This window comes from Rhinolophus sinicus, chromosome 2, assembly GCF_057876585.1.
Source record: "Rhinolophus sinicus isolate RSI-liver-muscle chromosome 2, RSI-T2T, whole genome shotgun sequence".
NCBI classification, from domain to species: Eukaryota; Metazoa; Chordata; class Mammalia; order Chiroptera; family Rhinolophidae; genus Rhinolophus; species Rhinolophus sinicus.
The window spans coordinates 124058349-124082474 of NC_142502.1; the positions used below are offsets into that span (position 1 = coordinate 124058349).

Sequence of the window (24126 nt, forward strand, 5' to 3'; positions counted from 1 at the left end):
ACATGTAATCATTACATTTTATTATTTTTAAAGCAGATATACCAGATTCATCACTGTGGGAGAATCAAGATTCTGCACAAACAAATGGAATTGATTCTGTTTTGTCAAAGGCTGAAATTGCATCTTGTAGTTATGAAGCCAGGTACGTAGAAATTAAGTGTGTTGTAATATTTAGGAATAATTGTTTACTTAATTATTTTTATATAAACTTTTTAAGTGAATTCAGACATGCTGGTCAGGCTTATGTTTTAATATGTTACAGACATTTTATGAAAAGAAAATGTCTCTAGCCTTAATTCCTTCAGTTCCTTCTCTTTTTTTTTCACCTCACAAATGGTAGATAATTTTGAATAAATACCTAGTTTCCTGATGAACCAGTAGTTCCTTCAGTGGAAACCAAAAGAAATTGGACACTGTCATTTTAAACCACTGTCTTTTGAAGCACGGAATTAAAGAAGTAGATATTTTTGAATGGGAGAGGGCTTTTATTTAATCATTCCTTTAACAGCTAAGAAAAATCCCTTGTGATTTAAACCTCTTAATATCACTGTCTTTTTTAAATGCTGTTAAAACTTAATTGCCCCTTAAGTCAATAAGTCCATACTGGCATACCTAATATAACATTGCAGTGTTGCCAACTTGGTGGCACCAACTTGGTGTGTCGATCTTTGTTTTTCAGTAACATTAAACTCTAATTACAATCGACTACTCACTACGAGAAGAAACAGACATACTATATATATGTTCCTCATACTTTAAAAAAAAAAAATCAGTCATTTAAAAGTAATCTAGTATAATAATTGTAAAATTAAAGGGAGTAATAATGAATTGATTAATTAAGAAGAGCAGTCTTTTTTTTTTTTTTCATTTCCTGATAACCCAGCACAGACATTTTTACCTCTGTAACACAGCAGGCATTTACACATTGTGGCAAGTGTTAAAGTACTTAATTTAATAATTAAAAAAAACGACGTCTTAGTTACATTTTTCAGACTTCCCATTTATTTATTTATTTATTTATTTATTTATTTATTTATTTTATTTTGAGAAAGAGGTTAGGTAATGTCTTTATGGCTTTGTCATTCATACTTTTTTCTAATTGTGATATAATTGACATAACGTACCTTTTTCAGGTGCACAACATAATGATTTGATATATATAACATTTTTCAGTCTAGATCAAAAGGTGGGTTTACTCAAGTTTAAGTCTAATCTGAACAAAAAATATTTCGACTCAGCATCATCTAACTGGAATAGTTTGTTTAAAATCTTGCCAATTGTTTTATAAAAAGAATAAGGAAAAAGTATCATATCCACACATGCATCATTATAAAATACTTTAAATTATTTTCCACTTATGAAATGTCAAACTTTTACTCCCAGACTACCTTTACCTTTCTCATTGACAGAATTGTTTTAATTTTTTTCACTGTTAGTTGATAATGTAGCCAAAGAATTGAAACTTACTTTAATAAAAAAATTGTGAAACACAAATGCATTTGGGATTATTATGTTTTTATTAGTTTGTTGTGCTCAGTATCCTAGTCCTTTCCCCCGCCATGTTATGGCGTGGTGACTTGTGCTTCTGTGGCTGGACAGTGTGTTCTGGATCTGGAGAATGTGAAGCCCAGATACTCTCAGTCCTTGGATTGTGCTAGTTGGTGAATTGAAAGCTGCACCCTTTCTGTGCTGCCTCTGCAGGTTCTGTTGTCACTCAGCCCCCCAAGCTGATGCGGGGTGTTACCATCTCCTGGTGGTTTGGATTCTGGTAGCCACAGCTGTGTCTGGATTCTAGGTGTAGGTTGGGGATTGGATGATGCATTTGTGTTGTGTCACAGGTGGCAATTGTGAAGCTGAGTGTTCTATAAAACAATTAGGGTGATGATCTATGAGGGCCAAATAATATGTAGTGAGCCCTTTAAGTGCCACTTAAAAGGCAAATGTTTATTTTAGAGATGCAGAAAATGATTAAAATGAATTTGAGTGTATTTTGTAAAATAGCCTCTACAAAACCCACAGCAATGGGATTTTTGTCCTTCAGTTGTAATTTTCCATTTTCTAGAAGGCTGATGCTAACGAAGGTCTCCAGAGAATAATTGTTGGATACCCTTTTGTTGTGGGTGTTTAACAGTTATATTTTCTTTAAGCGAGATTTTTTTTAAATAAACATATTAACAATTGCATCAGATGTTTCTGGGGTTGTGGTGGGGCCTGGACTGTGGGGATGGTCACTCCAGTTTCCTGCATTGGTGAGTTTTCAGTAGATGGACTAGTCGTGGGGTCAGCAAAAGGTGGAAAGGGAACATGAGGTAGTAGAACTTACAGAAAGATAGGTTGTCAGTCAGTACGCGTTACTCTTAGTAGTTCCATCAATACTTACTGCAAAGAGCAAGCTTTGTGTGTGAGCGAGAAGGCAGATGTATGGATGAATACATAATGGTAACACAAATATCCTAGAATCACAGGTTTTTAAGGTCAAATCATTTTTAAACCTCTTTTCACAGGTTTTTGTAAGGTCCCTCCACTCCTCCTAATTAGCAATGTGGATGTCTACTAGTCTATTGAATGGACAGTGATGGTGATTCAGTGGCGAATTTTTACATTGTCTAATCCAGCACCAAGAACAATTGTCCGAGCATAGCACATTGCAAGGAAGAGCAGGCTCCCTGCAGTGTACATTGGAAAGTGGGAAAGGCAGTTTCTGCCCCACTCAGGAGGAGGTGGTGGTGTGCCCTGTGTGGGAGTTAATGGAAGGAATAGCAAATCACTGTTTTGTAATTGTCTTGACTCATTTGTTTTATGTGAAACAAATCTCGCCTCCCAACCATCGACTCAAGGTACTTTACCTCTGTGGGTGGTGGGGAAGCTTTGGTCTTGCTCGTTCGTTTGTTCCCTCCTTATAGTGTCTCGTGGCTCCTAAACATTCCCCTCCAGGATGTATATGTGGCCGTGTACTTGAGCCGGTGTGTTCTAGTTTTCTAAGTGACATGCCTCTGAACAGTTCTGTGTAAGTGGAACCTTGTAAAGTGAAATCATTGTAAACGTAAGAATATGATATAGGAATTATGTACCATTCCTTTCAAAATAATTATCTTTGTAAGTTTAGCTTTTCCATGCTGAGCATATACGTGTGGCATTATTGAAAATGTCTTCTATTAATGTACTTCTACATAGACTTCTATTATCCGTGCTTCCCTGCCTCACCCAACAAGGTGCATTGACTGTAATCCATCCAGAAGGGTGAGGGAAGGCCAGCTTTCTGAGCGCTCAAGTTCATTTTGTTCACCGTCTTTTACCTACACCTTGCATAATGCCCAAGACATAAGGTTTGGTGAATGAATGAAATCTTTTTTTTTTTTTTTTTTACCATGTTTATCAATCATCACTTCCTTCACCATCATTTCTCCTTACATTAGGTATTTGTGCTAGGGGCACTGCAGTCAGATACCTTATTACTGTCTTTGTATACATAAGAAATGCATGTGATTTTACTTTCTATCTGAGTAACTTGGAGGGTCTTTTCCTTCTTGGTTTGTATTGGTGGTCTGAGATGGGGAGGGTGCCAGAAGCCTCAGAATAATTAAGGACCATTTGTATATGCTTCTTAAAACAGGGCACACCTCCATACTAAATGAGCAGTTAGTGAATATCTATTGAATTAAAGTAAAGAACAATCATTTTGTGTATTTCCATAGGAGTGTGTAATCTGGTGAAAATGTTACTGTTATTTTGCTTGTGTTTTTACTTTAATATGTTTTTCTTGATTCACTGCAGAGTGGTAAAATGGAATTTTACTAATTATGTATAATTCCACAATTATACTTTTGGGCTGAATGCTCCAAATGTCAAAGGTAACATGGGGCATTGAGACACAAAAGATTTAAAATTTCCCATTTTTAGTTAGGTCCCTCAAAGTTGTGGAACCCTGGCTCCAGCCCACAGTGATGTCCTGCCATTCACAGTGCTCTTGGCATCTCACCGCTGTGGCCACTTGCAGAGCATGGAATTGTCACTTGGGGATTGGGTGGTAATAGCATGAGTACATTTTGTCTGTCAGTCACATAGCACCGTTTTGTGTCGTTCTTTCGTTTATATTCTTTGTCTTCGGGGGATGAACGCTGGCCAAACTGTGCCATGTGTCAGGGGAAGAAAACCAGTTTTGGGCAGCACATTCCTGCTCTGTGGTGGTTGATATCACCAGCATATGCAGCTGGCACCTCTGCAAAGGGGCCAGAAATCTGAGTCTTAGGGGAAATCTTCTGATATAGACAAGAGCCTGGTCTTTTAATAAGACATTTTGGCACATCTACACATCATTTACACTAATCAGACAATTGTATAATTTTCCTTTGGGGTGTATACGAACCTGTAAGTTTTCTTACTGATTATTTTTACCCCTCATGAGAATGGAGTTAAATGAAAACTGTACATTAGTAGCATGGGGAGATGATATCAACATATTTGATATATATATTTTTGCATTTAAAATTTTTTAGTGTAACCTTCATTGTGTTTTATTTTTCCTCTAGACAAGTTGGTATTAAGAATGGAATGTTTTTTGGGTACGCTAAACAACTTTGTCCCAGTCTTCAAGCTGTGCCGTATGATTTTCATGCATATAAGGAGGTAGCACGCACGTTGTATGAAACATTGGCAAGGTACAGTATATGTCATCATCACTGTGTGTGTGTGTTCTACTTTCTTTGTCTGATATTAAACTGAGTCTAGCTTCTTTAGGATTGTCAGGGTCGCTTTTGCTGGACTGTCCTCTCTTTCAGGAACCAGTATGACGACCTCCTCTCCTGTCTTTGAGCGGCTCCCGTAATCGGTAGCTCGTCTTTTAGTGCTGCGCACATGCTCAGAATCAGACGTCAGGTTTGATTGCCTGCCTAACTGCTAGTCTTTCGTGGAACCAGACAGATAAAGGACTGGAATTCTTAACCTAGTCATTCTCTTTCATTACATTTGAATGATAGTTTTGTTAACATGTAGAGACTCTTTAAAACTCTTTATCCTCTAAAATTGTTAGGTGTGGCAAGAGTTTTTTTTTGTAAAAGTTAATTTTTAGTAAGAATTTCAAAGTGACTGATTAGTTGGCTTGAGAAAAGGAGATTAGCTTATATAATATTTACAGTGTGGGTATATTTAACATTAATTCAAAACTCAAAATTTAAAGATGCCAGGCCATGAGTGCTCAAAAGCCGAAATCAGCACATTTTTCTATAAAGGGCCGAGTCAGGTCTTTGTTCTGACTCCTCACGCTCCGGTGTGGAGCGAAAGCAGCCACAGACAGTATGTTAGTGAAGGGGCATGGCTGTGTCCTATCGCGTCTTCATGGCAACAGGCGTCTGCACTGTGGGCCAGGTGTGTCGACCTGGGGATGTATTGGTGTTCTGAGAGAGGCGTCTTGCCTCTGTCTGCACCTCTTGCATGACTTTCTCACGCATCGCTTTGAATACCTATTGATTGAGTCTTTATTAACCCAGACAACCGCTGATGCTGCTAGTCCGCAGGGAAGGATAAGATCCGGTCTCTGCCTTTGCGGGTGCTTCCTTAGCAGTAGAGAGAAACCAGAAAGAACAGATGAAGTGACCTGGCATCACTGTAGGACTGAGTGCTGCGTGGTGAGCCAAGCGTCATCGCAGCTATCCTCAAGACCCAAGTACGGCAGCCCTGCCACTGCCAAGGGAAAAGCGTGCTTTTTAAATCCCGTTCCAAAGCTGAGATCTAGGGCCTGGAGTGGGTGACAAGACGGAGTGCCTGTCCTCCCGTCCCAGAGCACAACCTCAGCGTGAACCTTGGAGCAGGAGGGTGAGGGAAAACCATGCACAGCTCGTCCTGATGGAGATTTAGTCTGTCCAGATATTTTGGGTGGCATCTGCCTATTTGGGGGGATAGCATGTATGTTGTTCTCCTACCACGCTTTGGAAATCCTGCCTCAGCTTCCCAGCCTCCGGCCTCAGGGCACCCTTCCCTCTGAAGCAGGATTCCTCATGTCAGGTGTAACCTCTGCTCCATCAAATGTCACCCTTTATTTAATGTAAACAGTGCATGTCCCTGCCATGCACGGTATGCCACAGGCTTACGAGCGAGAGAGAACACTCATTTCTTGGGTAAATATAGATATTAATTACTGTAATTGTTACCTACAGGAAGGTGTAGATGAAAGATGAGGCTTGTCCTGAGTATATGTTGTTACCAAGTGGATTCCTGAAGATACATTTAGTTCCTGAGGCCTCTCTGGTGGCTTCTCATTTGTAGTCCGTGTTTAGTTAGCATTAGAGCCAAATGGCAACTCTCCCCTTCCTCTTCTCTAGCTAATTAAAACATGACCAAAAAACAAAACCCCAATATATTTCCACATACAGTTGTCCTTTTAGACAGGCATTTGAGGTGATTGGCCGTTATTATATCCTGTATTTTAGGCCTGCTACAGTGAATGGTATTTAATTGTGGTATTTTTGTTTAGAACAGCATTAATTACTTGTTGTTAAAAGTAATCTAATAGATTACTAAAATTAATTAGTAAAAGTAATTAAATAATTACTTATTTAACTGATTTGTGTGATTTTTTTTTTTTTCCTATTCAGTGAGGATCTGGTAAACCATATTTGAAAATTTTTTAGATTACATGTTTTGACAGTTCTAGCTCACCCACCAGTTTTCAACTATTCAGTGGTTTACAAAGTTATTCTCAGTATAGAGAAACTGCAGTGATAATTTCTGCTGTGCTTTTGGTAGATAATATGGAAAAACAGAAAATACTATTTAACTTGGTGGTTAAAAGGTGACTAAAAATGGCACTGAAGCGGGCCAGTTTAATGAAAATGCTACTTACTATTTTTTAGCATCTTAAGTCTTGTGAGGGCATGTTGAAGAAAGATACCGTGGGAAGACTTTTTGCAGCACTGTGTCTCTGGATGGCAAGCTGTGGTTGTATGTCATTGCGTGTGTTTGTGTTGACAGCTACACACATAACATCGAAGCAGTCAGCTGTGATGAAGCACTGGTGGACATCACCGAAATCCTGGCAGAGACCAGACTCACCCCTGATGAATTTGCAAATGTTGTCCGCATGGAAATCAAAGAGCAGACTAAATGTGCCGCCTCTGTTGGAATTGGTTAGTGTCCAGCTCATCTCACACTATTCACTTTTCTCAAAGCGTTGCTTTAGTCATTGAATATCACTTAATTCTTAGGAGTGGTTTGTACATCTTGTTTTTGTTACCTTACTGCATAGGCCTCTTCTAAAACGAGTCTTAGCATTGCCCACCATTGTGGAATACATGAGATAGAAATGTCAGAAATGCTAGTAAATGGTTGATAATATCTTTGACATAAACAAGCTGGACTATTTCTTGTTCTTCACAAATGGGGAGAACTGAGTTTAGTATTTGTAAACAATTTATTTTTCTAGAAGTGGACAGAAGCCATGTTTAAAGCGGTGGGTGGGGGGAATGTGGAGTTCTGTATTGCTAAGTTTGAGCCTGTAATTCAGTTACTTTCAGAACTTCAGCTTCCTGGAATGCTCAGCCAGTCCTGCTCATTCGCCGTCCCAGAAGCCACCTTCACTGACAAGTGCCCTCAGTGAGGGTCCCATCTCTCCCACCCCTTATCTCTTTTATCTTGAAGCCTTGCAATTGGTTTCCTCAGTTACTCCTGCCATTTATCCTTCTTCTGTTGGCTCTTCAGCTGTCTTCATTTGTACCCTTGGGATTTTCATTGATGGAGAAACTGAGCGATGACACACAAGCCAATGCTATTGATGGAAGATTTTCATGATTTACATTTCCCCCAGGGAGGAAAGGGCCTGCCACAGCACACAGGACCCCATGAGGGAGCACGAGGTTTTTTGGTTAGGAGGCAGAAGCAGGAGTGAGGGGCAGTCCTAGGCCACAGTCACTACTGGGGTTTCTTAGGGAAGGGCCAGACAGGGCAGAGTAAGCAGTTCAGGATTGGCTACTTGGGATAATTCCAGTGTTCTTAGGGCTATCGGGGTGGTCTCTAGTTGCTTGGTACCCGGCCTTGGGATGATTTAAGGCAGGAGAATTAGTGGCTTTGTGTGTGAGTTTGATAAGGAGGTGGTTGCAGGAGCTCTTGCATCTGACAGGCGTCCTTCCAGGGAAGCTGTCTTCTCTCTCGCCAGCCCTGGGAGGGCGTACTGCCAGCCAGCAAGACTTAAGATGCCAGAACATTGTAAGATCCAGAAACTGAACAACATGACTCATGCATTCAGAGCACCCCCCTGCCTGGCCTGCCTGCCAGTGTACTCCCTGGTGTTAGGCCTACAGCTCTGTCTCATCACTCATGTAGGACTTAACCTGCTGTATGCCAGTGGCAGGCATGGGCTTAGTTCCTTACAGCTGTGATGATTTGAATACATTCTTTTAAGTTCAAGCATATAATTAATATAAAAATCCCACATGGTATTTCCACTCCTCAGCCCCTTTTCTTCTTCAGAGCTCACCATTTTTATCATGTTGATATGACTTTCTAGAACTTTTTATCTTCATGGATATCTATATGTTTATCCTTGGAAAACACATACTCTGTTTCCCCGAAAATAAGACCTAGCTGGACCATCAGCTCTAATGTGTCTTTTGGAGAAAAAATTAATATATCATATATGACCGGATCTTATAGTAAAATATAAAATTAATATTATATTATATTATAAAATATAATATTATATAAGACCGGGTCTTATAGTAAAATAAGACGGGGCCTTATATTAATTTTTGCTCCAAAAGACGCATTAGAGTTGATGGTCAGCTAGGTCTTATTTTCGGGGAAACGCAGTAGCTCTTACATAAGTCTTTCATAATTTCTGAGATGTCATTATATATATACAAGTTCACCTGACGTCCTAGTTTCTGGGTACCTTCCCAGTTCCCAGTAGCCTTTTCCTCTGCTCTGCTTTAGTTTCCGAGTCCACACCCACATCGTGGACCCCTCTGTCAAGTACCCTACCCGTCTCTGTGTCTCAGACTCTTGTACCTTCACTTTCTGCTACACATGTTCTGATCCTACAATGAGACTTCTGGTTCTTTGGGCTTTCTTTTTTCCCCAGTCCAAAGGCATTCCTTTGGCCTTATTTCCCTTCCTAGCCTGGATCTGTTGGTTGGTAAAATGCACTCATTTCTGATCATTGCCCTCACTTCCTATACATCACAGTCGGTAGGCCTGCTTTCACCTTTTTTTTAAACCTGGGTAGGCAATGTTGAAATGGCACTTACTTTGGAGCAAAGAGTTACCTCTGTCCAGTAATAATGCTGCTTTATAATCTGTGACACCTAACAAAATTCACCCACTTTTGTACTGTAGTTGAAATGATCAAAATTGCAAATTAATTATTTTCATTGTTTTTAGAAATTGGTCAGTAACCTGTCTATAGATAGATGTATTTGTTAAGAAATTTTCAAAAATAATTGGTGAATTATTGAACAACTTTTTGTTTTGTTTTCTACTATAGGTTCTAATATTCTCTTGGCTAGAATGGCAACTAGAAAAGCAAAACCAGATGGCCAGTACCACTTAAAACCAGAAGAAGTAGATGATTTTATCAGAGGTCAGCTAGTTACTAATCTACCAGGTATATATAAATCTTCTCTTTTTAATAATTATTTATTGTAAACACTTACTAGTGTTAAATGTTCTATAATGTATCTGTTTTCCAAAACATGAAGTAAAATTTTTGTTTATTTTTGAGTGCCATGAGAAAATTTGAAATTTTTTTTTAATCAAGATTTATTGGGATAACAATGGTTAGTAAAATTACATAGGTTTCAAGTGTACAATTCTGTAATACATCACCTGTATATCACCAGCTAGAATCAGTTCTCCTTCTATCACCATATATTTGACCCCATTTACCCTCTTCTACCACCCTCCTTTCTCCTTACCCTTTGGTAACTACTAAACTATTGTCTGTGTCGATGAGTTTTTGTTTCTTTATTGGTTTGTAGCCTTTGTAGCCTTCGGTTTTATATCTCACATATCAGTGAAGTCATATGGTTCTTGACTTTTTCTGTCTGACTTATTTCACTTAGCGTAATAATCAAGATTCATCCATGTTGTTGCAAATTGTACTATTTCATATTTTCTTATGGCAGAATAGTATTCCATTATGTATATATACCACAATTTTCTTTATCCATACATTTATCAAAGGATACTTTGGTTGTTTTCGTTTGTCTTGGCCACCGTAAGTAAAGCGCCAGTGAACATTAGAGCACATATATCTTTACTGGTTAATGTTTTCAGACTTTTTGGGTATGTACCCAGGAGAGGGATTGCTGGGTCATATGGTAATTCTATTTGTAATTTTTTGCCTCCATACTGCCTTCCATAGCGGCTGCACCAGTCTGCATTCCCACCAACAGTGTATGAGGGTTCCTTTTTCTCCACAGCCTCTCCAACATTTGTTACTATTTATTTGTCTTGTTGATGATAGCCATTCTGACTGGGGTGAGGAGATATCTTATTGTGGTTTTGATTTGCGTTTCTCTGATTATTAGTGATGTCGAACATCTTTAGAAAATTTGAAATTTCATACTGACTATCTCCTCATTTGATTTATCAGGACCTTAATATTACATTTTAGTTTTTCTTCTGAAGTGTTTTACTTTAAGTATTTCACAAGTAGCAAAATTAAAGAATTCTAAGAAATCATTTTAAAGGAATATGATGAAATTGACTTTTGATCCTTTAAATAAATCATAATTGCAATAGTGTATTTCTAAGCCAAAGATTAAAATTTTGAGCATTGAGCCCTCTATTTACAAAATTATAATGACAGTTTTCTGAATTTAGTAAGCAGATAGTTTTAATTAAAAGTATAAAATGCCTTTGTGAGAGGTGTAAATGTCTAATCATTATGTTGTTTTGTACACCTGAAACTAATAAAAAAAATGTGAATTAATGCCCCCAAAAAGTATAAAATACATGAATCATATTTGGAAGAGTAAAACCTAAAGATGAAATACTGTGTTTTGTTAACTCAAAGATTAATGTAAAACTTCCATCTACATCTTTTTGGCCTAAGGAGCAGGATGTTCAGTTATTTTATATTTTTGTAGAGTTACTGTGTGATTAACCTAGCATGTAAAAATATTTCTATGGAGAAATCAAGTATTATTAATTATAACTGAAAAATGGTTGCCTTTTAAAGGACCTTGAATAGATATAAATTTTTGTCGTAGGACAATTCATCTCACAGTTACTGAGTATTCAGACTTGCTTTCTGTGGTAGATGCCTCTTTTCTAAGCAGTGTCTCTAAACTGTATAGCAGTCCTGATACTATTTTAGATAACCGTCTCCTGTTTGCCAAAGAGCAGCCTGTGTTAGCTTCACAAAGCTCCCTGTATTTGTGGTGGGGAAAGTTCAAGGCACATTTTTGATGAAAGTTTTTTTAATTGATTTGTTAAAAGTAGATTTAGTGGTATTTTTAGATGCATATTCTTAAACCTAATAAAAGTATATCTGAACTAAGAAATTTCCGTTATGAGCCATAAAGTATTAACTGACCCAAATCCCATTTTACAATGGGTTAGCTTTAAAGGCTTCCTGACTCTCTAGTAAATAACTCAAAAGAATGTATTAGTGTCAGAAATGTGAAATACGACATTTTGAATAATTAATCTTATAAAATCAAGGTAGCAAATTACAACAGGTCCTCAAATAACATCATTTCATTCATCATTGATTCGTTATAACGTTGAGGCCAAAAATCGATTCCTGGCAAGTTCACTGTCAGTGTGGACTTTGCATGTCTTCCCCATGTCTGCGTGGGTATTCTCCGGGGATACTAGGTTCCTCCCACACCCTAAAGACGTGCCAGTGAGGGGAATTGGCGTGTCTGCATTGTCCCTGTCTGAGTGAGTGGGGGCGTGTGAGTGGCCGTGAGGTGGAAGGGCGTCCTGTCCAGGGTGGGTCCCCCCGGCACCCTGAGCTGCCCAGAGAGGCTCCAGCCACCATGACCCTGAACTAGAATCAGTGGGTTGGAAAAGAATGGTCTTGCTTTTTTTCACTCATTTTTCTTCATTGTGTATCTAGCCCACATTAGTCTAATGTTTAATATTTGAAGTGTCTTGGGTCTTTATTTAGAAGTTTGATGATGTTTTTGTGACTAATATGCCATAGGAACGTAACTCTTGTTTCTACCATGTTTCCCCAAAAATAAGACCTAGCCAGACAATCAGCTCTTTTACTGTAAGACCTGGTATAACATAACATAATTAATATAATATAACGCCGGGTCTTATATTAATTTTTGCTCCAAAAAAACACATTAGAGCCGATTGTCTGGCTAGGTCTTATTTTCGGGGAAACACAGTGTCAATTAGCGTAGGGTAAAACTGTTTTTCTTATACCTTATTTCACTTAAAGTCACAATTTCCAAGACTGTCGACGACGTGAGTGAGGACTCATGGTACCTTCCTAGACAACACAATTTAAACAGTTTAATTACACCTCTTATTGCAGTTTTATATAAAAAGGAATCAGTATATTTAAGGCTGCATATGAAATTTGAGTTTGAGTTTATGATACTAGCTATCCCTATTAGTTTACTCAGGCTGCCATAACAAAATACCTACTGGCTTAAACAACAGAAATTTATTTTCTCAAGATTCTGGAGGCTAGAAGTCCAAGGTCAAGGTGTCGGCAGGGTTGCTTTCTCCTGAGGCCTCTCTCCTTGGCTTGTAGGTGGCTATCTTCACCCTGTGGCATCATAAGGTCTTTTGTCTGTGTGCATGTCTGTGTCCTAATCTGTTCCTCTTATAGGGACACCAGTCATATTGGATTAGGGCCACTCGTGACCTCATTTTACCTTTCAAGGCCCTAGCTCCAAGTATAGTCACAGTTCTGAGGACTTGGGAATTAGGATTTCAACATGGGAATTTTGAGGAAACATATTTCAGTCCATAACACCATCTTTTTATTATTATTATTGTTTCTTGGATTTTTTTACATAGAAATAGAGAATTTTTAGTTCCTCAACCTAGTACTCTTACCTTTCACTTTTATTTGCTTCCTGGCTGGAGGGGCTTCATTTCTTGAAGGGCAAGTGTGAGGTTACATCACCTAGTTGAGTTCTTAGGCTCAGCCTTGAATTTCCTAAGGGGTATCTGAGTGATGGGGTAGCAAGGTGGGTGTCCTCCAGCAGCCACCTTCTCCTCACGCAGCCTCCTCCTTCAAAACCAGTGGTTTTCATGTGTTTAAACTCTCAACTTTTATGAAATCCCCCAATTCTTAATCAATTGAGAACATTTCAGGTGTGCAAAATGTCAGCTTTGTCATTATCCCTGTCCTGAAAATGGCATTGTAATCCACATCTTTTCCCAAAATGTGTGCTACAGAGCACAAGCTTTTCTTTAAAAAGGGACTTCACGTAAGTGTGGAAGCCCTTTGCGGGACAGGATCCACACGGTAAAAGTTCTGAGGACTCTTAACATAAAGAAACCTATTTATGTTTGTTAAAAACTAGTAATCTCACAAAGGGGTTTGAAGATGAATAGAACGCCTGTTATCTTCTGGAACACACTTTAAGGAAATGTTGCTGTCTAACCAGTAACCAGAGGAAATAGAGTTACCACACCTCGCTCCTTGCCCTCCACAAGCTTTTTCGCTCTCTGTGCCCATAAGTGTTTTCTGAGCACATAGTGTGCCTCACACACAGTACTACAGTTACTGTAGCGACGTAAGGAAAACACACTAGTAAGGTGGTTTTAGGGGGCTCCACAGAGTAATGATTATATGTTAGGCCAACAAATAAATTACCCGATGAGAGCTGTTTATCTAATGAAAGACAGAATTGTTCCCAAAAACCATGTTAGTATAATAGCTATTTCTGCGTTTTCTCTGCGTCTTTGCAAGGCTTTCCACCCTGTGCATGTGCCCTTAATTTAAGGCCCTTCTGAATCTTGTTCAGCCTACGCTGGGTTTGTGCACCCGGCCTGTGATTTCCATGCCTTCATTGTATTCTCAGAGAAACACCATGACCTGGGGTGAATGTAAAGATCTACGCTGTCCTGACACGGTAGCCACTAGCCAAGTGAAGCTAGTAAAATTTAAAGTGAAATTAAAGTTAAATGAAACTAAAATCCAGTTCCTCGGTGGCACTGGCCACATGTCAGTGCTCAGTAGCCACATGTGGCCAGCTCCACACTAACCAGGTAAGCACAGGAGTTCTGTTGGACAGCGCTCATGTAGATGGTGAGATGGTGAAAACGTTATTCCTGAAACTTGTCTGTGTCTCTGCTGGGCCGTCACATTCCGGCTGCCAGGGAGGACCTGATTGGCCATTTCTCATCTGAGTAATTGTTCCCCTTCAAGGACACAAACCAAGTCTTTGTCCCAGTGGCTTGACCAGGAGCTTCCACATCTTTGTTTTTCCTCTCCCCTTCTCGGAGACTTGGTTCTGAGCTAGCGTTTTCTTCACTTTTTCCCTTGGAGGTGGCTGCACTCACTGTGACCCTAAGACCCTGCTACTGTCCTTAGATGTGCCCCCTTTCCGTATAAACACTTACATGATGCAGGCAGTCAGGTAAACTAGCCACCCTCTCGGGATCTCGGTGCTGATTCCAAGCTTACCATTCCCACCAGCTCCAGGTGAAAGGGTGAGAGGCTAGATGCCCCCTCGCCTCCTCCCACACTTGATTCTAGGCCCACCCTGTTGCACAGATGAGCTTGCAGTGGCGAGTCTTTCCTTACCCACAGGGACAGTTCAGTGAGGTCAGGTTGGTTGTGGCTAATTTGGTGATGTTTAATATAATAGCATTTCTTTTGTACCTATTAGTAATAGTTCTTTTTTGGTACTCAAGATACTCAAAAACTATAGGTTCCCCCACACCCACGACCCTTCAACCTCTCCCCACACAATTCCAGGATTATTACTACCTCTTGCTGATTTTGCAAGTCAGAACAGATCGGCTCCCAGGTCTCTAAGGAAAGGTCATGATCACATTTCGAGGGTGGGGAGCAAGGCAATGATGGGAGGGAAAAGTAGAGACAGATCCTTCCCTGATGAACATGAATAGCTGTGGAAAGTGTCTGCCTTGTCTGTCTGACTTTGGCTAACCTAACATATGAGTTGTTCTTCACCTTCGGTTTCTCTTCCCCACCTTGAAAAATCCTCGGGTAGCTTTCACTCAGAATTTCACCTTTGTGTGAATAATAAGCCTCTGGAGGATTTTTTTTTTTTTTTTGCTATCAAGTCAAACTCTGGTATTCTTACTTGTTCTTTGTTTGGACTTGAACTTTAAAATGGCACAAATGGCCAAGATGTGGAAATAACTGAAATGTCCTTAGATAGATGACTGGATAAAGAAGATGTGGTATATATACACAGTGGAACATTACTCGGCCATGAGAAAAGATGAAATACTGCCATCTAGGACAGCATGGATGGAGCTTGAGATTATCAGACAGAAAAAGTCAAGAACCATATGACTTTGCTCATGTGCGATATAAAACTGAAAGCAACAAATGAACGAGGCAAACAAGCAAAAACTCGTAGACACAGACAACAGTTTAGTGGTTACCAGAGGGTAAGGGAGGATGGTGGCAGAAGAGGGTAAAGGGGGTCAAATATATGGTGATGGAAGGAGAACTGATTCTGGCTGGTGAGCACACAATGCAATACATTGATGATGTATTATAGAAACGTAAACTTGAAACCTATGTAATTTTATTAACCAGTGTCACCCCAATAAACTTAAAAAAATAAAACAAAATGGCACAAATGGGAGGCAGTGCCCTTAACACCTTTAATCTAACTTCCGTTGGTTTAAACTTGTCTCGCCCCCTTCCATGGTCTTTTGTGAAGTTAACCTCCTAACCTTGTGCGGTGCATGACTGCTTCAAGAGGTTCTGGCAGAACTTGGACCAAACTGGTTGTTCCTGCTACTGAAGACACTCAGAGGGTAGGCGCCAAGTAACAGTGACGAGCGGAGATGTCAGACTGCAGTCAGCTCTGATAAGATCCTGCTGAAGACTTTTCCTCATTAACAGAAAATACCGATTTTAATAAGAATTTTCATTTCTCTAGGTCACTCTTAAATATCTCTCCTAGATATGTAGACTTTTGTTAAGCTTTTGAGCACAATGAGAACAGCAGCACCCATCAGCATCCTTTGGGTGAGGCTCAAATCTTGCGTCTCAAAAAGTGTGACTGACACAGGGACGGCTGCCTGCTCACCTAGCTATAGGAGTGGCAGGGCCTTTTCAGGGAGATAATCGTTAATAAAAGAAATCTTTGTCCGTGGCCACTTTGCTTCGGAACCACCATCCCCAGGTTATTGATTTGCCCACTCTGATGGTAAGTGACATTTTCAGGTTTGGGCCTGTGTCGTAAATCCTTGTTCTGGTTCCTATTTAAAGAACGTGTGGCTGAGGCTATGTGGTAAAGTTTGGCCCTCAGTGAAATCGTAGTAGAACCCTAACCTCCGTGAGTTTCCTCTCCTCTGTAAGTCATACTATAGACTCATTTAAACAAGTCTGGAACTTTGTTGACTTTGTGAATGATGGGAATCTTGCTGTTAGTACTAGAAAAAATCACATTCTTTTGAGAAGGAACTTATATGTATTTGAGAAATTCTGGTTCACCTATATGTGGAGCCCAGATTGAGAAGAAGATTCTAGAAATAACTTTATTACTATGTTGCCCTGAAAATAAGACCTAACTGGAAAATAAGCCCTAGCGTGATTTTTTAGGATGACATCCCCTGAACCTAAGCCCTAATGCGTCTTTCGGAGCAAACCTTAATACAAGACCTGGTCTTATTTTCGGGGAAACGCGGTAGTATGATTTGCGCTAAAGAATTCTTTAATCTCTGAGATGCTTCAGTTATGTCACTTACGAATTTCAAGGGAGATTATTCTAAATTAGTTGTTTTATGTACAAATGATAGTTATTTCATATTGATAAATTGTTTTTAGTAGTTTATGTGCAGAATAAAACAACTGTATAAATCCCCTTTCCTAGGAGTTGGCCGTTCGATGGAATCCAAATTGGCATCTTTGGGAATTAAAACTTGTGGAGATTTGCAACATATGACCATGGCAAAACTCCAAAAAGAATTTGGTCCCAAAATAGGTCAGATGCTTTATAGGTTCTGCCGTGGCTTGGATGATAGACCCGTTCGAACTGAAAAGGAAAGAAAATCTGTTTCAGCCGAGATCAACTATGGAATAAGGTTTACCCAGGTACTGACTTCTTAACAGGCTTTACCTCATATTGTCCTTTATATTGTCAAATAGTTCTGTCTTGTCAACTACACCGGTCTCTTGATGCCTGAAATTAAGTCTTAAGTCTTGCTGTTCCCAGAGCGTGCAGAATCTGTGTGTTTAACAGTTGCTTCTCAGGATAGTCAGTAATGTACATGTTTAATACTGAAAGTTAAAATACTTGAAGAGTTGTTGGGTATATAGGAAAATAACATGGGAGTTTTTGTTTCTTTCCATAGCCAAAAGAAGCAGAAGCTTTTCTTCTGAACCTTTCAGAAGAAATTCAAAGACGACTTGAAGCTGCTGGCATGAAGGGTAAACGCCTGACTCTCAAAATCATGGTACGAAAGCCAGGGGCCCCTATAGAAACAGCAAAATTTGGAGGTCATGGAATTTGTGATAACATCACCAGGTAAGCTTATCTTCAAAAGGATATTGGCTATTAATATTTCAATGTAGGTCATGACAATTAATAGAAACCAAGGAAGAATATGAATAAAGATCTATAAGCTTTGATGTTGATATTCTGTGGAGCCCAGGCCATTTGAATTATGGTAATGCCTGTCACGTGAGCCTGCAGCAGCAGGTCAGCCTGTCATGTTCCTCCTCTGGGGTCTTCAGGCTGATTTTAGTGCATGGACAGAAAGAGAGAAGCACAACACCTGCAACCATGGACATGGTTGTGAACTTGGGGGAAGGAGCCTGTGGGGAAATTTCAGTATAGTAACTCAATAAATGATTTGAAGGAGACATTGGCTCCGTTTAGGGAGGTCTAATTTTGGTTCGTGAAAAGATTGATCATTGTAGTCTCTGAAAACTGGTAGAAAGCATCTAAAAACCCTGTTTTTTGTTTTGTATTGTGTTTTTTAATGAGAAGGTGACTAGTATAAAACTTCAGTTAAGATTTGTGACCAATATGAAAATACATAGTTTTGCATGCCATTTTATACCACTATGCACAGTGTTTTCTCTCTCAGTGAACCAAAGCTTTGAGAGACTTTTGACCCTGAAAGCCATATAAGGAATTCTAAAATATATTTTAATTAAGGGTTAGCGATAATGCCAACCATATATATTACATTCCCATATTTATCGTGATGTGGCTAAGAGTAATGAAGTGACACTCTGAAACAGAAAACTTCCAACTTTATCATTAATGCTTTTGTTCCCCAGGAAAACAGGGATTCTAAATTATACATTAAACAACATACTTTCTAAAATACATTTTATGCACTTGGGAATCTTGAACTTACCTATTTTAATGAACATTTTGATGTACCTATATTTCAAATGGTAGTTAAATACAGTGTAAATGGTCGTTTCTATACATTGGTTACTAGGACCTTACTCTGGATAGAATTCTTCATAAACATGGTTTCTATGGGAAAATCAGATCCAGTGTATAATACTTTTTCTGGGAATGTAATCTGGAGCTTTATTATCTTTATTATTTTTTTCCCGCAATGCATGGACAGGATCATCCAGAAATGAAGTAATTTTCCTTTGGGAGGAGAACTGGTAGTAGGTAGTTTCCTGTTGCTGTATTTGCAGTTTTAAATGTCTCATAGTCACTTAGCTTTGTGCGCCGTGGAGCCTTCAGCAGGGCCCGGGGGCTCACCCTGTCACGTCTTACTTAGAAACCAGCCTTCGTGTCATCCTCTTTGGAAAATCCAGGTTCTCCAAATATTCAGCTACAACCTTTAACAAGCTGGGATTAATTATACTGTCTTTCCCCTAACTCAGGATAATATTCATTCAGCTCTTATGAGCACATATCTGCTTGCTGTTGTTGGTATTTGTTCCTTTTTTGTCCTAAACGTTAAAAAAAAAAAAAAATGGGTGTGCTGGTCTGGCCTGGTGGCTCAGGTGGTTGGAGCACTGTGCTCCTAACGCCAAGGCCGCCCGTTCGATTCCCACATGGGCCAGTGAGCTGCGCCCTCTACAGCTAAGACTGTGAACAACAGCTCTCCCTGGAGCTGGACTGCCATGAGCAGCCGGAGGTCGGCATGAACTGCCGTGGGCTGCCATGGGCTGCCAGGAGTGGCCGGTGGCCAGCGTGAGCGGCCAGCAGCCGGCGAGAGATGCCAAGAGCTGCTGTGAGTGGCCGACTGACAACCAACTGCCTCAGCTGGGGGAGCACAAGGCTCATAATCCCAGCATGGGCCAGGGAGCTGCGTCCTACACAACTAGACTGAGAAACAACGGCTTGAACCAGAGGGTGGGGGTGAGGAGGCAGAGGAACGGGGGGGAAGGTTTATGAAAACTTGAAACATACAATATACAAGAGTAGGAATAATAGTATAATGACCCCCATGCACCCATCACCTGGTTCCAGTGATAGCTGTTAGCTCGCTACACCCGGCTTCATCCCCTCCCCGTTACTGTGAAGCAAATCTCAGGTGCTGTATCATTTCTTCACAGTATCTCAGTGTTTCTCTCTAACCAGGTAAAGACTCTGTTTAGTACACTCAGTCATAAACTATATTTTGCTGTGTCCTTAAAATACTAACTTTGGATGAGACGTGATGATGCAAAAGGGGTACATGATTAATTGAAACAAATGTCATCAGTGTCACCAAATCGTAGACCAATCATAAGCCTTTAACTTAAACCTGACATCATGCTGGGGTTATATAACTGCATAAATGCTTCAGGTGAGCGATTATGAAATATTATAATATTGATCTTCTATTTCCTCTAACTCGGGTTTACAAACTACTTCCTGTGAGCCAAATCCAGCCTGTGGCCTATTTTTATATGATGGGCGTGAGGGAGAATGCTTTTTACATAAACGGTTGTGAAAAGTGAAGAATGCGGAAAGGGACCACTAGGCACCAGCTGTTTACTGCCAGCCCCTTCACAGAAAAGCGTGTGGGCCCCTGCAGTAGTGTAACTAAAGGAGTCTGCTCCACGTTCTGTCATTCCGTCATCTTGTAACTGGCCTTACTCAGACGCTACATGGCAGTCGTGACGTACAGATCCCGATACATGATAATACTGTAACAGAAGTGACAGATTTTCAGTTGCATGTCAAAGAGCCACTGTACATTGAGGTCTGTGGCTTATCACTTAGGAAAATTTTTGTTTTCCTTGTAGGAAAAGAATTTTTTCCCCCTTAGAGTTCTTTTGTGTATATGTTTCTAATAAGTGCAGTTGAAAAGGTGTCACACACACACACAGAGCTTTTAGTCCCAGTTCTGGGGGCCATTTTCAACTTTCTAATGGTTTCTTCTGGTATTTACATCCCATGTTTCTAGATACATAGTTCAACTGCTATTTCTAGCTTATTTCACTTTTGCAGCTATTTACTGACTTTCTTACTGTAGATGAGGGTTTATTCTCTCCCACTGCTGTTGCTCTTTCCCTATGCGCCTGTTTCCTTTGCCCCAGTGAAGTCGATAGACTTTGGTTCAGTCACTGTCTAGTGTTGCGTTGTTATGACCATGTGCATACTGTACAGAGCTGATCGAGTCGTCCACTGTGGTCACTTTCCTTTCCTGTTGAATTGGTTTTTCCTGGAGTTACTGAGTGTCTTGTTTTGCTTGTTTGCTTTTTTGTGAACTTGCCGTTTAGCCCCCAACTCCCTTCCAGTACGTTTCACTATATCAGCAATCTACTGGTTTGATCTTTTTTCCAGAGGCCTCTCGTTGCCCGCAGCTCCGCAGCTCCGGTCTAGGGCGGTTTATTTTAAGACCTCCTGCAAAGGGGGAGTCATGCGGGTCCCTTCTCTGTGATTTGTGCTGGATCCCTGTCCTCCTCCTCGTATCTTACTAAGGAAGAATGTAAACTGTTTTCACGCTGTGTGTCTGTCCTCACGCTCACTGGTTTTGCTGGCTTAACGGTTATAAATGTCACTTAGAATTAGACATCGCTCTTCCTCAGACCATGTGAGGGCTCCGTCGTTTCTCAGGATCACCACTGGACAGGCGGTGCTCTTCTGATTGCGTTTCTTACAGGGTTGGTTCTTTCCCTCGGGAACTTCTAGGATCTTCTCTGTATCTCTGGGCTTCTGGAATGTTATTGTTTGGTCTTTGTCTTTGTGCCAGGTATTTTGTCAGTATTAAATTTTTTGTTTCTAGTAACATTTTAAATTTCTGAGTGTTTTTCTTTTATTCTTTGGATGTTTAAACATTCCTAGCATGTCTTGTTTCACAGATGCAGTCTTCTCTCTTATCTCTTAAATACTTTTCTAGTCCTCTTTGTCAGACTTTCTCCAAGTTCCTTTTTGCCTGTCTTGGCTGCTGTCTTTTATATGGGAGGTTTTCTTCACCGATTTATCTGTCTAATAGTTCTTGGCTGTCTCTTCATATGTGAACTGCTGCGATGTTGTGGAGCCTCTGGACTCTTGGTAGGAGGTGTAGACAATGGGCTCCGCATAGGGAACGGTTGGGAGGGGCATGCTGTTGGCTTCCACAACCAATTGGCCACCTCTCCATCTTTTCTGTTTGGCTCATCAGCTTCCCCAGAATGAAACCTCCGGTCTCTTGCCTCAGGGCTGGGTGCATTCTGGTTACCCAGTAGGAAAGGGGGTCTGGATGGGGAGGGGGGTGCGTCTTGTGACAGGAGGTGCCTCACTCTTGCCTTAGCTGTGCGGGAGGTCCCAGGGCTTGTTGGTCGTGGTAAGTCTTCCACAAAGGAGCGAGGGGATCTGTGAGCAGCCACTTCTGTACATTCTCAGCCCCCGTTCTCTCCCCCTCTTCTCATAGATAACCTGGTACCTCTAATTACAGCGCCTAAAATGGCTCATCTCAAGTTGGTGCCTGGCTGTAGGCTTTTAGCAGGCATTTGGCAGCTTCCTGTTTACTGAGTTGTTTTCAGTATTGTAATTTATGGTTAGTGTTTTTTCCTCTCTTGTCTCTTCCTCTCCCATTTCTATCTTTTAAGAGTTTATACCTTTTAAAAATCATTTCAAGTCAGTTCAGTGGCATTTTAGAAAGAAATGAAGATAAACATGTTTAAGCCACTGTGATCCACTAAAAATTTTGCTTTTAAATTATTCTGTATTTATCTGTGAGAAATAAATTGAAGGTAATTATTAGGTAACAAATCAATATTTTGCAAATGGTTTTCTTAAAGAAACAAGTACTTTTCATAGATGAATACTTAGTGTCGTGAAAAAAACAACATAGTAACTGTGTTGTGGCCCCTAGTAGTGCTGGCGCATCCTTACAGATCTGAGAACTTGATTCCAGCCTCCCGAGGCTTAGACAGGGCACCGCCATAGCCTTCGTCAGAGCTTTCTGCACCTTCATCTATTTATAGACCCTCCGACAGGAAGTGGGATTGTAATGAGCATATTCACACGTTGAACTTAAGCAAGGCTTTACCTCCGACAAAATGAAGAGTGTCAAGAACTAAAATACAGGGGATTCATCTTTCTTTTCTGAATATTAGCCAGACTTCAACATAGATAACCTTGGAACCCAAAACTGGTTGCAATCTAAAACATTGTACTTACCATTCATGCTTTGGTTGCAACATGTTATGTTTAAATTTGTATATGTATTAACTAAAATACATCTTTTTAAAAAATAAGTACCAACTTATTTTCAGTTGATCAGGTCTCCTATTAGTTTTTATCTTAAAGTCCCAATGTTCTATATGCTTTTTCTTCTCCTCTTGCTGTCAATGTAATTAATTTGGTGTTACTGGCTTCCTTGAAGGAAGACTATCTCATTCCTTTTTAAGGATTATATTTAGTACTTTAATTATTTTAAATTTTTGTAGCTTCTTTTTACAACTTTTCTGTAACTCTTTAAACAGTTCAGTACTACTGAGATACTAGTGAATACATATGGAATGCAGCTTTTGCTCCTTTTAAAAAGTTAATTCTACCACTTACAGGACCGTAACTCTTGACCAGGCAACAGATAGTGTAAAAGTAATTGGAAAGGCAACACTGAGCATGTTTCATACAATGAAACTAAATATATCGGACATGAGAGGGGTGAGTATATAATGTTTTAAAATCCTTTCTGTGATGTTTTTGTCATTTCAGACTTGATCTGAGAACCGTTATGGTGGGGTAGGTGTTTATGTGTAGGTTTCAGCTGCTTTGATATAATGCAAGCAGAATAGAAACTGAAAAACTTAACTTTCTCATCTGACCTGATCTTATTTTTCAGAGAAGAGTCAAATTTGTTCTGAACACTGTTTTCCACCTAGAATAGTAATTTTATATCTTGAGTTTTTACAGCACCTTTCTTTTAATTAACCAAGGACTTACTTTACACACATTATCTTGCATCCTGTTCACGTTCCCCTAGAAGTAGATGGAACTGGGAGAAGTGAATCTGCAAATTCTTGTACCTGCAAGATCCTTTTAAATCAGAAATGTATTCGCATAAATTGATGAAGGGTGATCTAGAAGGGAGATGTCACCACAGGCTTGTGAAGATGCCTTTGGAACAGATGAGTGTGAAGGCATCAGAAACATGAACACCTTAATTTCTTGAAAGATTAACCTTGGTCAGTGCAGGTGTTTTTGTGTACACAAGTAAAGGGTAGTTAACTGGCTTGGTGTGGGTTTTGTGGAAGGATTAAAAAGCTGCTTAAGGCAGCCATGACTAAACCTGTCAGGAGTGTCCTAAGGTTTTATGGTGGTGTCGGGGCGCTTGCTTGCACAGGTGCCCACTCCACCATCAACCCATAGCTTCGTGGCATTTTATATGAAGTAAACTTGCAGGTATACACTGTCCCCTATATAAATTTTATGTAATCTTGTTTTAAAAACTTAGCTGGCTAGAAGTTCAGTGGATACACCATCCCATTTTCTTGGATTTTCTGGTTTTGAAGACATTGTGGTTTATTTGGGTAGAAATGGCTACTTGATGATTTAGGGCGATAATTGCTTACTAGCTAGTATAGAAGTCGTTTTTGTAATCATGTAGAGGCTTTTG

The 24126-nt window shown here is 39.9% G+C and overlaps 1 protein-coding gene across 8 annotated transcripts in view; it reads left to right on the forward strand.

Moving 5' to 3' along the window:
* The window catches only part of REV1 (REV1 DNA directed polymerase), a 93424-nt gene that overhangs the window by 64610 nt on the left and 4688 nt on the right, over positions 1–24126 (forward strand). For 6 of the 8 annotated variants that reach the window (XM_019753821.3, XM_088796021.1, XM_088796023.1 and 3 more), the window contains 7 exons: positions 34–142; positions 4530–4658; positions 6967–7121; positions 9473–9592; positions 16986–17206; positions 17467–17639; positions 23072–23174. In XM_019753821.3, coding sequence (XP_019609380.2) covers positions 34–142; positions 4530–4658; positions 6967–7121; positions 9473–9592; positions 16986–17206; positions 17467–17639; positions 23072–23174 — 1010 coding nt within the window. The remainder of the gene's footprint in view (positions 1–33; positions 143–4529; positions 4659–6966; positions 7122–9472; positions 9593–16985; positions 17207–17466; positions 17640–23071; positions 23175–24126) is intronic. The other 2 variants (XM_019753822.3, XM_088796024.1) reach the window with 1 other exon arrangement.